Below are 17,928 nucleotides of genomic sequence, written 5' to 3'. Positions count from 1 at the left end.
ACATTCCTTGTTGAGTTACACTGTTGGGTCAGAGAACACAGTGTAGGGGGATTACTTCAACTGTTGCCACCACCAAATCTACAGTAAAAGGTGTGAACACCATTTGCTTTTTACAATTATGCTTATTATGTAAAATTTAAAAAATTGTTAAAGAGGCGCTGACTGAACTTGATGGTATTCTTGATGGGTTTTAGTTTTAGTGCTAGTGAATGGAAGAAGAGCCAGATTCAAGTTTAACGTGGAACAATGTTGAAATGAAGAAATTTCAATAATACATTAACATAGACCGTTTACTTCTGAACTGGATGACATTTTTACTTAAATTTACCTGATGAAACATTTTTTCACAATTTAAGTTAGTTGTGAAAGAGTAGCTTGGATTTAAAGGCGCAGTGTGTAGGAATTAGTGGCATCCAGCAGTGACATTGCAGATTGCAACTAACTGAATACCCCTCCCAGCTTGTGGGAGAGAACCTACGATGGCTGCAAAACTTGCGAAAAATGCGAAAGGCCCTCTCTAGAGCCAGTGTTTGGTTTGTCCATTCTGGGCTACTGTAGAAACATGGCAGCACAACATGGCAGGCTCCGTGGAAGAAGACCTGCTCCCCATGTAGATATAAAGGGTTCATTCTAAGGCAACAAAGATTCTTATTTTCAGGTTGTTATACACTAATTAAAACATACTTATGAATATTAAATCCCATTTTTGCCAACTTGGTTCTGCTAGATGCCACTAAATTCTACACACTGCACCTTTAACCTTTAAGAGTTAGAGTTGAGAATACTTGCCCTGAAAACATGAAGCTAGATCCTTGCTAAATATCACTCAAACGCAGTCTCTTGGCTTTTTCGTACACAACGTGCGACTTTCCTTTTGAATGCGCCGTGTCTGTCCTCCCTCCACTCTTTCTGCAGAGGGGGGAAAAAGGTAAAGACAATTAATTTAGAAAAACACATCCATTTTACTCAAACACTATATCTAATAATCTTTAAGAGCAAGTAAACTCACTGCAGCGTCCACATTGGCTGGCGAGTCACCATTTGGGTCTGCCAGCATAGAGATAACACTTATCATGATGGTTTCCACTGTGTGGATAGGCAGCCAGCGCTCTTCTGGTTTCTCATAGCCGTACTTGTCCTCCCCAGGCTCGTGCAAAATAGAAATACATACGTCTCCATTCTTGTCCACTAGAAAAGAAAATATGTAGGAAAATATAATTATGAAGCAGAAAATGATTTCTCCATCCACATAATGGATGGTAATGTTTGCTTTTAATACTGATTTACATATAACATTTAGTCAATAAGCTGCCAAAGTAATTAATGATTATTGGGTATTAACAGTGACACACTATGAAAGCATCTGCCCCCCACTTTGATTCAATATTGGTAGCTGTTACAGGCTTGAGTCTACAGTAAGTGGATAGATTTGTATCAGCTTTGCACATCTGGACAGTCTAATTACAAATTCTTCCTTACAAAGCAATTCAAGCTCTGTTAGATAGTGGGGGACAGTGAGCAAAAAACAACTTTCAAATCCTATCACACATTGCACACTGCATTGGACTGAGGTATGGATTTTGACTTGGCCACACCAGGATACTAAAGAATTTGGCTGGGGATTTTCTATATTTTTCCTATGTTGTCCAAAAACTATTAAAAACATGTGAATGAGTCACACCATTGCACTGGGTGACATTCCTTAATATTCACAGATATCACAAAATTCAAAATCCTTAACATTACCAAAATGAAACAATAGGATAGCCTCAATGTTTACATCTTTGAGACAAACTGTATGACCGCAACTTCCTCTAACAGGTCATCTGGCAAACAAAGGCAAATATCATTCACAGTGTGCAACACCAGTACCTACCATTAGGGTGCCAAATATCTGTGATAAATTTCATTTTAGGCGGCCTGAGAGGGTAGTCTTTGGGAAATGTCAGATGAGCTTTAAACACGCCACCTTCACTGTGAATAATAAAAAGATAGAAGAGAAAATCAATATAATGATAGCAGGTAAATAAAACATCTAGAACACTAGAAGTGATAAGCATTGCTCAGAGCACAACAAAAGCAATTCTCCTACTATACCCCATTTATAAGACAGTGATAGACTTACTACAGTGTGTCTGGTGGCCCGATGATTAGGACTTCCCATCTGTAGAGATCACTATCCTCGATCAGGCCTGCTGAGAATCCCTCTACTGGGTTTTTATTCAGCTCTAGATATAAAAACAAATGCCAAGGTAAGTCAAATAGTCATTGGCTCATATCATAGTACCCTCGGTATGTTAACTAGGCAGATGTTGTGCTTTTCTGAAGACCAATGATAAGACACCGTAACCCATGTGTTAAGAGGCCTTGCCTGAAGGTTGAGTAAGGAGAAGCATGTTGCTGAAACCACACACCACCCTAATAGTCCGGTGCCAAGTCACACGCACTCACTAGGCCACACTGCAGTTCTCCAGACTAACTTTACACAATTTCATTTTGAATGATTAATTATATAATAATTACAAATTCAAAATGCCTGAACTTTTATATAGGTGCTGTTAGAATACTGAGTCTAATCAGAAATCTTGTGAGAAATCAGTTCATAGTGCTCTTACACATAGTACTGAGGGTAAAAGTGTCACTTACAAGTGGAAACCATGTATGTTTTGTATCTCCTCCACTGAAATGGTGCCATTTGTCTATCTGTTAGTTAACAGGACATTGTGAATACTACTAAAATGATTTCAGTTAAGTTTAGTGGGAAGTTACACAATGGACCAAGGATGAACTGATTGGTTTTGATGCAGATAATACCAATATGTGGCCATTTAAAAAGGATCTTCCACTTACGATTTCTGAACCGTGAACCCAAAAAATCATCTTTTTTTTCCTTAGATTCCAGAAATCTAGTGAAAGATGTATTTTACCAACACACAGATCCATATAAGCCATCATCATTTCCACCTACACAGACTTTCTATTTTTTTTAAAGACACTTTTGTCACAAGTCTTCTCACATATCTAATAGTCATCAAATTTGGTGATATGCAACATGTCTGGATGACCATCCAGGTCCCTGCCATTTGGCTGAAATTCTTATGGACCTGGCCAATTTGCCATTAGGTATTGTAATTCTTGAATGCAGCATTCAACTGTAAACAAAAATTGATCACATCCACATATCAACTCCAAACAATCCAGCAAAAACAGCTGGCACTTCAGCAACATGACTGATTCAAATGGTTGTAAATAAGTAACCTTGAGTCTTTCTCAATTTGAAATTTTGAACAATAATATATTAACTGGATTTGAGAATTTTCCAACAATCTGTGTTGCTGTCTACTTACACACACACACACACACACACACACACACGTGTGTGTATATATATATATATATATATATATGTGTGTGTGTGTTTTGATTTATTGGGCGGCCTTGGCAGATGTGACAGTACATATATCATTTCTTGGTTGGTTAGCAAACTAACTGGTGTTCTTCCTTTGTTCTGTATATTCAAATACTGTCACATTTTTTAGAGCTGCTGCCTCTGTATTACAAGTGAAGTCTGACACTTTTAAAGGTAATCACTTGATGTCTTACAAGCAAACATGGCAACACTGCCATGGGTAAAGACTTTGATGGGTTTCAAAGCCACTAATTTTAGACTTTAGACTATCTTATGTCTACAACAAAGGACATGAAAAAAATGCTTATATTCATTTCAACAGCCTCTACAACAGAAGTATGAGCAGTCTCTGTCATATAAAATCTTCCCTTGTTAAATGCACAACCCTTACCTAAACTAACCTCAAGTGTGTGGGTCATTTTCTTAAATTCAAGTTTTAGTAGTCAGTAAAAATGGAGAAGGCAAAGAAATACTAACCGTAATTTAGAATTTCAGACATAAATTAACCATTTCTATCAAATCCCACTCCAAAAATATTCAAGTCCAGATTAACCATCTTGAGAGAATTTATCTACTATAGAGAGAGAATATCTGGAAACCTACAAAGGAGCACATTATGTTCCTGACAGTTCGCATATGGGATTCACAGTCTTAAAACAAAACCTGACATTATCTTGAGTAAAGAGCCCCAAACGACGTGTGTGCCACTCAGCTGCTTTTGAAGGGTGACTAGTATTAGGGTTGCTAAATTGAATTCGCATCAGACTGTTAAAATAGCGAATAGTGGCAATGCGAGATTAACATTAGCTTGTTAGCTCGGCGTGTTGCAGCTAACCACAGTGACAGCAGCTAAATATAACAACTCTTATGTGGATAGCGAAGGAAAATGGGTCAACTAGTGTAACGTCACTTAAGTTTTAAGAAGAAAACAGTTACTATCATCACGTTAATCACATATAACTAGCAAACAGCATGTATAAGAATGCAAAACAACACGTTATGACGGTTAAAATATATGTAAACATATCGAGTCAGCTATAAGCTAACGTTCAGCTAACTGATTGTGGCTAGCCCTCCGGTATAGAAAGTCGTTGGGACTTCTGACAGCGGCTTTCAACTGAAATCAGTATGCAACGTCGGAACATACTCCTGTGAGTTGGTCAGGAGCGTCTATTGCCATCCACTGCTATAATCTCCAGGCAGTTTGTTTGTCATGGGACAGTAACGTTAGTGTGGAAGGTTCAAGAAAACAGTTTGAATCACAGCTAACGGCAGCGTCCGAGAAAATGCACCGTTAGCATCAGTTAACGCCAAGGTTTAAATTACCTGCAAGCTGTCTCCTGAGTAACAGTGCTGACTGAGGCTCTGTCATAATTTAGGAAATGTAATGCCGCTGTGTTCAATGGTTAATATTTCGAGGTAACAGCGTTAAATTAACGTTCGCTAAACAGTCCTCCGTCCCCTCTATTTTCAGTTTAGCATTCTCGTCATTCTTCTTCGTCGTTGCCTTCTCCTGCTGCTACTGCTGTTGCAGCTTATTCTTCTTCTTTTGTTCTGTAATGGCGGTAGGCAAACAGCCTTTAGGTGCATTACCGCCACCTTCTGGATTGGAGTGTAGATCAGAACAGTTACCACTATTGCATTGCAATTCGCCTGTATTTTCTAAAAAAAATCTGAAACTAGCCCTGTACCCTACATCAACTGAACTCCTCTGCATCATTTCTTTAATACCAAGTCCCATGTGATTCCTTTGAAGTGTATCTTTAACTTTGAAACTTTTTAAGTGTCTGTTTCTCTTGCTGATATCAAGGACAGTATAAAAATACATGCTCCACCGTTTCCTGTAGTCCACAATGTTCCTATCTACCCACTGTATGCTTATTCATGATGTTTAATATACTGCTCAGACTGGTGTGACCAAACCTCAACCTTGATATAATGTCCTCCTCCTTTCTATTCCTACTGCTTCCTCTTATTTCTCTTTCCTTTCTTTTAATGCGGTAGTAGTATCGGCCCTTCTGCTGTTGCATCATCTGCTGCTGTTGAGATTTTATAGCAGCTGGCATCCTTATTGATGTATTACTGCCATCTTCTGAATATGCCTCAGTCCTGCGTGTTGTTTGTTGCATCAGTCCTGTCCTGAATGAAATACAATAAGAATATTTGCACTCTACAATGTCTTCTATAATCCAATATTCTTTAATCCTGTGTGTGTGTTAACCTGAACCTCAGTTGCCACATATTTCCTGCATGTTATCATCTCTACAGTTGTGGAATCTTAGCATTGTTCACCAAAACCAGTCCTGTAACATGCAGTGGGCTGTTCATTACCATGTCCTATCCTTAATCTGTCCATTTTCACTTAATATTTAATATTCCCTCTAAAACTTGAATTGAATATAGATGTTTTCCCTCCTCCAGTCTTTGCCATACTTACTTATTTTCTTCTACCTTCTACCACCTTACTTCTTCAGCAAGCATTTATCTCTGATTAGCCTCACTATTTATCACCACACAAAGCAGCCATATACAATAACTGAGGCAACAAAAGGCCAAGGTTATATTATGTGTTCTAAAACATTTCCCTCTCATAAACCCCCAAACAGACAAACACACTAATGTCTATTGATACATTTATGAATGTTGCTTCTGGCTATATGCAAGATTATTCTGTCAAAGACTCCCACAGGATGTCATTTTGACTCAGGGGTGCTTTTATGTGAAAGATTTGTCATTGCTGATATACAGTTGTACTAGCAGTGGTGGAACAATAAGATCAGCATTGTCTGAGAAAATTGTTACCAGAAATGGTCAACATATTGAGTTGGTATCTACTTTTAAATACCAAGGGTTTTTAATTGATGACCACTTGTATTTTAAGGCACATATCCAGTATGTTACAAAAAAAGCTGAAGCTTTTACTAGGATTTTACTATAGAAACAAGTCTTTTCTTTTTGTGTGAAACAGAAATTGGTGGAGTCTACCTTTTTATCTGTCATTGATTATGGTGATGTGTTGTACATGAATGCCTCTGCTCACTGTCTTCACATGCTGAATAGTGTGTGTCATGGGGCTCTGAGATTCATTACATATTGTGGATCTTTTACTCACCACTGTGTATTATACTCAAAAGTGAATTGGCCTGCTTTATGTGCACGCCGCCTCAGTCACTGGTATGTTTTTATTTACAAATCCATTCTTGGCAAAATTCATATTATTTATCTTCTCCTTTAAACTTGAAATATGAAAATTACAATCTCCTTGCTCAGGACATTTTATGATTCGTTGTTTCCAAAGTCTGAACTGAACTGGGAAAGAAAGCTTTTAGGTTTTCTGCACCTGCTGCAGAAAACTGATCTTAAACTTCCAAACATAGTATCGCTGAACAATTTTAAAACTATGGTGAAATACATTGAGTTCAGGTTGTCTGTGTGCATATGTTTTATCTGATCATTTTAATGTTACTCAGATCTATGTGCTCGTTATATGTGTGTTGCTGCTATTCTTGGCCAGGTCTCCCTTGTAAAAGGGATCTTTGATCTCAATGGGACAAACCTGGTTAAAAATACTGGAATCAATAGCTAGTATTTTTAAGATAACTGAACCACTTTCATGGCATTTCTTGATCCTTTTTCTGCAGAGCATGAAAATAATAATGTTTCTAAAGATAATTGGACCATAGATGATGTTTTGACTGTCATGTTGAAATCTGGTCATACTTGTGTGGTCTTGTCTGGAGGTTGGGTTGAATGGTTCTCTGATGTATGGTTCTGTCTTGAACAAAGGATAAATAAAATGTAAACATAGTAATTGCTTGCTATGGAAGCCGAGAACGGCTGTGCTTGCAATAATTTTTTTAATGCTGTTATCTCAAGATCACAAGTCGATTTATCTTAACAAGATAATTTATTACAAGATTTATCACAAGTGGAGCTGATTGTCACTTGTTCATTCCTGTCTTCTCCTCTCCACGTCTCCCTCACATGGATAGTTCAACTGTTTAGATCAAACACAAGAAGCCTTCAGGTGGCTCTTAAGGATGTGGGTTCAAATCTGTTATATGTTGGTTCTTATTCTCTCTCCACTCCACTTTCCTCTCTCTCATAAAGTCTTATAAAAATGAAAATGCTTGAAAGGTATTGTTTTTTACTTCTCTTACATGAAACATCCCATCAGAATATGAGCAGGAGTTATTCAACCTGCTATTTGACTGTGACACAGATGTCATTAATAAAGGTGTTGTTAATAGTAATGGGTACTGGGTGACACTGATTCTGATTGCTAGGTAACAGCTGTAATACTTACAGTAAACACTAGATGGCAATAACTGATCTGACGCTAACAGCCCTCAACAAAAGGATTACAAAATTTAGGCATACTATCACAATTAAGTATCACAGGTAACTTAAGTTGTACTTACCTATACTACTATTATGACTACAGATAATAATGCCAATAATGAAAAATCATTATCACAATACTAATGAAAGTACACAGAGTTGTGAAAGCAGGAAGAAATGAACCCACATACAAATAATTAAGCATAATGTCATGTAATACACACATTTGGGTGATTTTTTTCAGGTCTACACATTTTTCTCTGCAGCTCTCCCAGTATGGCATCAACTACTATATTCTCATTTGACACTAATTTCAGTTTGGTCACTTCTTCCTTTAAAAAACAGAAATTATTTCACACCTTTCAGTTCACAACATACTTACTTGCAATATGTGTTAAGGAGGAAGTTGATCAGCAGATTGTAGTAATTTCAATTCTCGTCAAGCAGCAACCACATATGCAACTGTGTTGCTAGTTGATAAGTGTTGTCAGAGTCAAGAAAAGCCACTGAACTACATGACAAGGTGGCCTTGTGGCTATTCTGAAGGGTTTATAATTAGATCAATGGTCAATTTGTGAAGTGACTTACTTACCTACTTTAGTGACTTACTATACAATCTTTAAGCTCAATTGGAACAAGCTTGATGTTCTTACAGTGGAGACCAAGAGACATCTGTGAGGCTTATAATCTGTAGGGATTCATTGTCTCAAGGAACATGGTGAAGTCTCTTATGTGATTCTCCAAACCTGCTGACAAAGACATCAATTTTCCACACTCAACTCTTGAGACAGAGGCAATTTTTTCACAACATCCTGTTAAAGATTTGAAGCTTTGCAATCTGCCTTGAAGTAACCGTTTTAAAGATCATTTTTGAGAGCAGAAAACACTGAAGGACGTATTGACAATTTGATGCTCTGAATAAAAGCGACTAGTATTAGGCTGCTCAATAATGAGTCTAGAATTTATATGAATAGTTAATATTCCTAACACACATTCACATTCAAATGGGAAACAAAGTGATTTCCATGGAGGAGAAGGTACTTAAGATCCATCTTTCTGAGGTCACAACTTCACTTGACTGAAGTGAAAGCTTTAATTTTTACACTTACAGTATTTTAATGCACAGGGATGTAATGTCAAAGAGAAAACAAATTACCAGAGCAGTGGTTGCATGCCACTATTTAAACAGATCACAGCTTTGTTGAGACACAAGTAAAGATAGCAATGAAGCAGCAGTTTATTTGTCTCTTGAGGGGACAGATTTCATATCTTCATATCCTCTTCCGTACATATCTCTTAGCAAGGTTCTGAAGACAATCATTTTAACCATAGATCTTATTTTTGGTGATGGTGTGAAAGATATGCTACCAGAGCCGTCTCACAAAGACTGTGCACTAGCAGCTTTTCTAGTGCAGCTTTTCATCCATTGGATTGACACACACTAATGTATCAGAGGCAATATCTCTCTTTCAAAATCCAAATACAGTATGTATCTGAACAATTCCTGCTTCAATGACAGAGCCAGAACCACTGATGAAAGTCACAACACATTCATCTAGGCTTACAGCTTACCACCTGACACCCACATGTGCCATCTGAGTCCTTTTGTCTTGCTGTTGTGTGACTTGTGTGAATAAACCTGCTAAAAGTTTTTAATGAACCAAGCCAGTCACATATAATCTTTTTTAACATTATTATAAGAAAGACTGAAAGAAAGAAAAAAAGGAAGAGAAGACTGAAATGATTATTTGGCTTGTTTACAACATTGCATCACAGTGGAAGTCTGTGTGGAAGCATATGACCAACCCAGAATGGGCTGATCCCCTTGCTAACCTAATATCTCTTGAGGCATATCTCTTCAGGCCTTAGTTAGCTTCCTCAAACCTTAGAGACACACTGAGCAACACTGTAATCTGACAACTGCAAATATGGAATGAACAAGGAAGATTAACAAGACATCATCAACACGTACGTGAATCTATCTATTTCTCAAGTTTATAGAGACTGTTTTGATAGCTGAGGAGTTGTACCTGTATGACAATGTAATGAAGCTTTAACTGAAAATAATGTATCTTCAAGAGTTGAATTGTTTTCACTGCATTGATCCTGTAACCTGGGCAGAAAGCATGAGGGCTTCTCTATAAGGACAATGTTATGTATTTTATACTTTATATTTCTTATCCTGTTATGTCATTATTTTATAGTTTTAACTTGACAATATTTGTTAGGATTCTACATTGTACACCCAACATCTTGCCTACCTTCGTCAATATACCTCTGAACTCATAATCACCCAATAACTGTCACTGTGTGGTTACAAACCCGTCTTGTGCTGTTGTGAGACTGCTGGAGGGAAAAAAAAAACTTAACTGAGAATCTTCCTTCTCCTTTTTCTGTCTTTTTAACATTGTTGCGACGATTTGTTCTTAGTTGTGTAATTGTCTTTTGTGTCATAAGGACTATTTCAAAAGTGGTACCACAAACCACATTATCTGATTTTCTCTAAACTAGATTACCATAAGAGCTGCAATTGAGTATAACCTGAACGTTTCTCTCAGTGAGTCATGAGTTGAATAAATGTATGATGGGATAGAGACAGTCTCCTATTGTTCTGTGAAGCAATTAGACTTCATTTTAAAGATGAAAGCAAGAGAAGGTATAATTTGTAGTCACTTGAAAACATTTATTTTCTTTATATACTGTATAATTGTATAATTCAATAATTCAGTCCTGTCTCTGAGCTATATTGAGTTGTCTAATAAGACTTGTTTCCAAACTTCTGTGTACACCCTGCAACATAATTATGTTTAGTGTGAGTGTAGAGGATAAAGGATTTCTCTAAAACTGGGTTGTACATTCTCCATTTCCAGGTAAAGAAAAAGCTGCTCACTATGGAGCCAAAGGGATCAGTCACGTCCCCTCAGGACAGGCCGATGCCTGAACGGAGTCTGAGCACCAGCCCTGGTCTACGCTATGGCTCTCTTGTGAACAGCGTTTCATCACTTGCACCAACAGAAGCGGACAAAGCAGCCATATCACCTACACGTGCCTACATAGCTGTAGCTGTGCTTTGCTACATCAACTTGCTCAACTACATGGAGCGGTACACAATAGCAGGTTAGATGAGCTCTTGTGTACATATGACAACACTGCCTAACAACAAACACCATGTACTGCTTCTAATTTGGTGGTCTTACACATAAATTGTTTTTTTTTTTTATTGTTATGTAGGTGTCCTTACCATCATTCAGGAATTCTTTCACATAAGTGACAGTATAGCTGGACTGCTACAGACAGGTATGATGATGCATCTTCTTGACATACTCACGCACTATCCCTTTAAGAGATGAATGTTCCAAACTCTGAAAAAAAGGCCACACAAATGTTGAAGATCCCCATTTTATCTGTACATAAGTAAGATAGAATCATGCAACATGTGCTGCAAGGAAATTGCAGAACACTGTTTATTATTGCAAAAAAGTAGATTACTCAGATATCAACACTTTTATATATTTACTTGGGTTTTTATTCTTAAAAGTTTCATGAGTGTGTTTTCATGTATTGTCACAATATAAAGTCAGAATTGATTCTGGGCTTAAAATATTAACGCACTTACAGTTTTCATCTGCAGTTTCTTACTTCTGGCACCTTTCTTCGGTTACCTCGGGGACCGCTACAACAGGATATATATCATGTCGGGTGGTTTGAGCATGTGGCTTGTGACCGCAGCTGGAAGCTCTTTTGTCACTAAGTCGGTAAGTGATAAATATGCTGTATGACTTCATCTACACTTAAAAAAAGAAGAAGGAAGATCAGAAAATATTTCTTCATAGTGCTTTTTGTTAGTGTTCCTTCCTCTATCATTTGACCTCATCACACACTCACTCCTCAAATGAAAATGACACTGAAGAATGAAAATGAGTACAGACAGGAAGATTTTGATGAGTTTGTTTCTGGTTTAAGATACTTATCTTTAGGGCTGCAAACATACTAAGCTTATATAGATGCTTAAGCAAATGTTATGTGAGTCAACATAGTAATTATCAACTGAGAAGCATGTTGTAAATTTGTTTAGTGCACAACATAGACATCAACATGAAGTACAAAAGAGAAATCCCAGTATATTCTGCAGTTTCTTTGGGAAATAAATAGATATGTATTATTGATGAATTGTACTGTTCTTGGCTGTAAGAATGGCATTATGTCAAACTGTGAGAGGGTCTCTGTGGTATTTGAGATTAAACGTTGTCTTGATCTCTTCAGTACTTCTGGCTTCTGGTGCTGTTGAGATCTCTGGTCGGGGTAGGAGAGGCCAGCTACTCCACCATTGCTCCCACCATCATTGGTGACCTCTTTACTGGGCCTAAACGGCTCCTCATGATCTCTGCCTTCTACATCTGTATCCCTGTTGGAAGGTTAGAAACAACATCAATTTATTTCTACAGCTGTGTTTTTTTCCCACATTTTAACCCATTAATTATAAATGTTCACCATTTTTCTCAAGCATATCATAGCTTTTTCTTTCCAAACAGCAATAGTAACATTACATTGCTGTTGTGTGGGAGTGAAACTGAAAGCACAGATTGTTCGGACATGTCATGTGAATGCTACATTTACTTCTAGTGGGAAACTCCGGCATTTGAGATGTTAGAGCCAACAGCATTCACAAAATAGTGCTGTTGGAAAATCAAATCGGAGAGATGAACAATAAAAAACCATGTACAGTGTGAAAGGGATTAAAGGATTGTTCCTTTGAAACAATATGTGCTTTCAAGCAGAGATAACAGAGCCATAGCAACAAAATTCTGCTTCAAGTCTCACTTTGCAAGTTAATTTTTACAATGTGCTGAAAGAAACTGAACACTTGCTAAGCTATGAAATTAGTTGGAAAATGACAGACAGTGATGTAAAGGGAGCTTTTACCAAATCAACTACCATCCAAATCCAAAGTATGGTCATTTAAACTGTTCAAAGTTAAATCAATATGCAAAGAGGCTTGTTTTTTTCTGTAAATACCAGAAGACATGCTGCCATATTGTTAAGCTTGTTTATGTCATTGCAATCACTCTCAAATGGTTTTATCATTCTGTGTGTTTTCAGTGGTCTTGGATACATAGTGGGGTCATCAGTTACGAGTCTCACAGGGGACTGGCACTGGGCTCTCAGGGTGAGGATAGTTTCATAATCACTAATGTAAATGTAAGTTGAGCAATGACAGTGATAGATATCATTTACATTTTTCTGTGTTGTCAGGTCACTCCCATCTTGGGTCTAGTGGGACTTATCTTGCTGGTGCTCTTATGCCCAAACCCACCCAGAGGTGCTGCAGAAACCCATGGAGTAGGAGTTACAGGAAAGAGCTCCTACCGGGAGGATGTCAAGTATCTTTTGAAAAAGTAGGAAATTGAAATGAACACTGGATTAATACTATAGTCTGGCTGATACAGCTATCTATTGAGAGTAAAATCAGATGACAACAAATATTTTTGATAAGGATCCCTTAATTTTGGTTATTAAAGAATTGTGACCAAGATATTGTGTGCTGAGCTAAACATTCACAGCTGAAAAATAAATATATCAGTGCTCCCTGGTGGGTAAACTCTGTAACGGTGTCACTGTTTCTAAATGATCTAACATGTTTCTAAATCTCAAACATGTTTTTGGCATTACTGTATTGTAATTTTTGTTAAATATATACAGATACTGATATATCTGCAATAAGTTAATATCAGCGGATATATTGTCGCAGCTGATTTATTGATCAGGCTTTGATTAATACTGTAGTATTTTACATTAGTCCCTAAAGTTAACAGAGATATTACTTATATTTTCTGATCTTCTTGTTTTGTTACTCTGACCCTAGTAAAAGCTATGTGTGGTCATCAATGGGAGTGACGGCTATGGCCTTCCTCACCGGAGCTCTGGCTTTCTGGGTGCCCACTTTTTTGTCCAGAGCTCAGGTCTCTCAGGAAACCCAACAGTCGTCTACCGAAAAGCTCTTCAACCGCTCAAACAGGTGTAGTGTGACCTTTGACTTGCATCACTCTCCATTTACCCCATGTCCTTCAAAATGTCTTGAAAGTTTTTACAATGCTGGCTGCCTCTGCTCCCTTTACAGTCTTATCTTCGGTGGTGTGACGGTGGCATCGGGCATTCTGGGAGTGTGTCTCGGCACTGGTTTATCCAGATGGTTCAGGAACAAAGTGCCTTATGCTGACCCACTCATCTGCGCTGTGGGCATGCTGGGATCGACCCCCTGCCTCTTTGTTGTCATCTTTGTGGCATCATCAAGCATTCCAGTTACTTACGTAAGAGATAAACTTCTGTCTTTGTTGGTGGCCTCCAGCTAAATATTTATTTTAAACAAAGGATTTAGTTACCTGAATGTCTGTGCCACAGTTTCTGCAGTGTTGGAAGCAGAACAAAACTTAAAGGATAGATTCACATTTTTCCACATGCTCACATGCATGTTGAAAGAGTTATCAGTCGCTGTTATCTCTGAAGAAACAGGACTCCAACTCCAAATCTTCAACACTCTCAGACAGCTTAAGTGAGTATCTTCCTTAACTGCATGCTTTTTAGTATGAAATTCCTTCTTGTGCTGCTATTCCTCAACCACAGCCTAGCACAGCGACAATGTATGTGGAAACACAAAGAGGGACATTCACACTAAAAAGACTGTAAGAAGGTCGGCATTTGACTAACTGAGACTGCTGAAGCCTCACATTAGGTTTGGCTGAACTTTAGACAGGGCAGCATGTCTAACATTAGGAAGGCATCTCTTCACAGACACTATGGACAAGAGGCATAATTACAGTGACCAATGACTGTTTCAATTTGCATATAAGCATGTGAGTATTGTTTTGAGAAAGACTTTAGAAAATGTGAACCTATCCTTTAATATTTGCGACTTATAGCCACATGTAGATGTTCAAACTGTCTCCCTGTGATTTTCATTATGTCACTCAGTGATTTGATAAATTAACCCCAGTCAGCAGTCAATCAGCCAGCTCTAACCAGTGATAGCTTCTTTAACATCTGGAATCTGCAACAGCACCTTTTAAATTTCTTCTAATGGTTGAAGTGTCAATATTGAACGATAGTGAAGACCTAAGCAACACTTCAAAGTGAATGTGTTTGTTTTTCAGAGGGATGTTTGCCCTTTAACTCTTATAGAACATATTATAAAACATAAGGAAGAAATACTTAACAAATCAAAAATGTAATAATCATTCATTTTAAAATTTGATTAATTTTGTTATATTTTTTAAATTTTCAAAATGTTGTTTGATCCATCTAAATATTGATTGATTTTAGTCCATAATGTATAGTCCACAATAATGCATGATGCCACTAAAGGTTTGAGAAAAGTCAACATTTCAAATTCTATCCAAGATGTCAATGGTTCCATAGACAAAATGTCCAGATGAACTATGGGTAATGTTGACGTAAAATCATGAATAAAAAATAAACATGAAAAATATTTTTACAATATATTAGTGCAGCCATGGCATGTGGGGTTTGATTATGTCAGTAAGTATAAGTGTTACAGCTTCAACGTAATGCTGTAACAAGCTCATAAAGAACATGTGATAATGTTAAGTGTAAAACAAGAGACATTTGATGTGGAAAATCAAAAATCAAGCTGTTAATTTATTTATCAAGTGATTATTGGACAACTGATTAATTGATCAATTTATCTATTGCTTACTGATTGTCTTAGATATGTCCCTTATTAATGTCTCATTTCAGGTCTTCGTTTTCTTGGCTGAGCTGCTGTTATCACTGAACTGGTCCCTCCTGGCTGATATGCTGCTGGTGAGTTTGAATGATGTGATTGGAAATAAAAACATGAAACAGTCTGCTGAAGCTTGAAGTCAACCGGTTGTTTTGTGTTACTTTTCTCTTCAGTATGTTGTTGTACCGACCAGAAGGTCGACAGCTGAGGCTCTCCAGATCACAGTCTGTCATCTTCTGGGTGACGCTGGGAGTCCTTATCTAATAGGAGCGGTGAGAAATAGTTTCATTTTCCCACATTCAGCTTCTTTTTGGTGGTACTGTTTCATTCACTGTACCTCAGATTGATTAACTACATTTTCTGTGTATGATTGAACACCAATGCTGTTTTCACACTTGTGCCAGTAGGTCTCTGATGCTATACGCAATTCTAAACCTGAAACCCGTGAGTGGAATTTCCTCAGTCTGAAGTACAGCTTCCTGATCTGCCCATTTATTGGGGTTCTGGGTGGAGTGTTTTTCCTCATGACTGCCTTGTACATTACTGAAGACAGGAGGGCAGCTGAGCGATTGGTTGAAGGTAAATTGACAGTTACTCTCCTTTCATTCTCTTGTGAACATGGTGAAAATGGTGTTACAGAGTACAACCAAGGCCCAAACAGAACAATTCTCTGCAAATTCTGCTGTTTTTTGAGCTCTGGTTACATGCTAACATCTAAATATTCTGAGAATGGAGAAATGAACAGTTAAAAAAAAAAAAAGAAAACTGATATGGCAGAACCAAAAACAGCCTATTGTCTTTTTTATTCCATGCATTCTTCTTCCTTCTCAAAACCTGGCGCCTACATTACCCACAATGTAACTTGACCGCCAGATTCAACTCTGTTATGCTAGTTGTGGCTTATATATTGTCATGCAGAGATGAGGAGCAGTTTACAGAGGTGTGGTAACCTCACTTCTTTCCAACTCCACACTCCCAGATTCATTTCGTTTTATAAACATGTAATCTTCAGCCCCAACAAACATCACTTGAGGCAGTTTAGCACACTTTAAACAGCTTTCTCTGGAGCCACAAAAGGCTTTATACATTTTCACATATGCAGTAACACTCCCCAGGCTTTTTGTGTGGATGACACACTGGCACATGATTAAGTATTAAATATTATCACCAATATGTTTGTTTCTTAATGTCAGTGTCACACACATGCTGAGGTGTCCCTTCCTGAACAATAATCTTTATTCAACTCACTAATTACTAAATAGCACTCCTCCTTATGCAGTTAAGAACAAATTCCCCTTATGTGCACACATGCCCCACTAACACACTGGCAGTCTAGTTCTCTAACAAGTCAGAGCCAGAGATGGGCCAAACTTTATAAAGACAACGTTGTCTTTCTAGTTTGGATCTGAGTTGACTACATACTCTCCATTCTGTTGGACTGTTTATCAGTATGTGGCACAGCTGCACTGAGAGGCCTACTTAGTAGGCATCACCTTAGTAGATAAGAACTGGTTCCCTCCTAACATGGTCTGACATACAGTTATCTGATCTAGAGCTGCTTAATGAGCTGATTAATCTATTAATTTATTGGTCAATTGACAAAAAGTGAATCGACAGCTATTTTGATAATCACTTAATCATTTTGAGTCATTTTTGATGTTGGTTCCAGATTCTTAGATGTAAATATTTTTCTGGTAAGACATTTTAGGTTGCATCTTGGGCTTCTGGGAACCAGTGATTGACATTTTTCACCATTTTCTTACATTTTGTAGACCAAACTACTAATTAATAGAGAAAATAATCAATCACTTAATCAATAATGAAAATAATTATTTGCTTGTTATTTTCCTTACTCTGATCCTGCATTCACATGTTTTGTGTTTGTGTGTGTGTGTGTGTGTGTGTGTGTTATCAGAAGATTCTCCACCACAGCCAGGTCCTGCATTTGAGCCCGCTGTGGAACTGAGCAACGAGAAAAAAGAGTAAAGCTGAACAAAAGCAAACATGCAATAAATGTATTTGTGAATATTTGAAGTTAAGTTTAAAAAATGCAGGTATGGAGAACAGGGCATTGGAGCTGCCTTTTTCATCATTTTAAAATTTAAAAATGTTTGTCTGATACCATATTGTGTAGATGCACTTAATACTTCACTCAGGCCTGATTCATATCGCCTAAAATCACAAATTTGCTTGAAAGCGGGTACTCTGTGATTTTGGATAAAGATGACCTTTTAAAAGAACTTCATTCGCATTTGCCTCTCCTTCTCACAGCAACACTTCAGTGTAAGTTCAAAGTGGGAGCAGGTCACAAGCTGTTATAATATTACCTCCCATTCAGTGGATGATTCAATGTGCATTATATTGTACTTGAAAATGAAATGCTTATATTTTCTGAATTGAAATGTTGAAATTTTCAATAAATTTGTAAAAGCATTTGTAA

At 37.5% G+C, this 17,928-nt stretch overlaps 2 protein-coding genes across 4 annotated transcripts in view; one reads left to right on the top strand and one right to left on the bottom strand.

The window, feature by feature from the left end:
- The window catches only part of ube2g1a (ubiquitin-conjugating enzyme E2G 1a (UBC7 homolog, yeast)), a 6,463-nt gene extending 1,516 nt beyond the window's left edge, over positions 1–4,947 (bottom strand). The window contains exons 1-5 of the mRNA XM_067607462.1: positions 4,736–4,947; positions 2,126–2,228; positions 1,877–1,974; positions 1,010–1,188; positions 790–909 (exon numbers count right to left, since the gene is read on the bottom strand). Of these exons, the coding sequence (XP_067463563.1) occupies positions 823–909; positions 1,010–1,188; positions 1,877–1,974; positions 2,126–2,228; positions 4,736–4,781 (513 nt within the window). The 5' untranslated portion in view covers positions 4,782–4,947 and the 3' untranslated portion in view covers positions 790–822. The remainder of the gene's footprint in view (positions 1–789; positions 910–1,009; positions 1,189–1,876; positions 1,975–2,125; positions 2,229–4,735) is intronic.
- The window catches only part of spns3 (SPNS lysolipid transporter 3, sphingosine-1-phosphate (putative)), a 21,859-nt gene extending 3,931 nt beyond the window's left edge, over positions 1–17,928 (top strand). Inside the window, exons 1-13 of one of the 3 annotated variants that reach the window (XM_067607468.1) lie at positions 9,579–9,718; positions 10,621–10,867; positions 10,982–11,047; positions 11,369–11,505; positions 12,014–12,165; positions 12,851–12,917; positions 13,004–13,146; positions 13,614–13,766; positions 13,869–14,058; positions 15,503–15,568; positions 15,662–15,760; positions 15,896–16,067; positions 17,407–17,928. In XM_067607468.1, the coding sequence (XP_067463569.1) occupies positions 10,642–10,867; positions 10,982–11,047; positions 11,369–11,505; positions 12,014–12,165; positions 12,851–12,917; positions 13,004–13,146; positions 13,614–13,766; positions 13,869–14,058; positions 15,503–15,568; positions 15,662–15,760; positions 15,896–16,067; positions 17,407–17,474 (1,539 nt within the window). In that variant the 5' untranslated portion in view covers positions 9,579–9,718; positions 10,621–10,641 and the 3' untranslated portion in view covers positions 17,475–17,928. Of the gene's footprint in view, positions 1–9,578; positions 9,719–10,620; positions 10,868–10,981; positions 11,048–11,368; positions 11,506–12,013; positions 12,166–12,850; positions 12,918–13,003; positions 13,147–13,613; positions 13,767–13,868; positions 14,059–15,502; positions 15,569–15,661; positions 15,761–15,895; positions 16,068–17,403 lie in introns of those variants that run through there. The other 2 variants (XM_067607466.1, XM_067607467.1) reach the window with 2 other exon arrangements.

Source organism: Thunnus thynnus, chromosome 13, assembly GCF_963924715.1.
Source record: "Thunnus thynnus chromosome 13, fThuThy2.1, whole genome shotgun sequence".
Lineage (NCBI taxonomy): Eukaryota > Metazoa > Chordata > Actinopteri > Scombriformes > Scombridae > Thunnus > Thunnus thynnus.
Note: the sequence above shows the minus strand (reverse complement) of the source record. Positions and strands in the feature narration are given on the sequence as shown.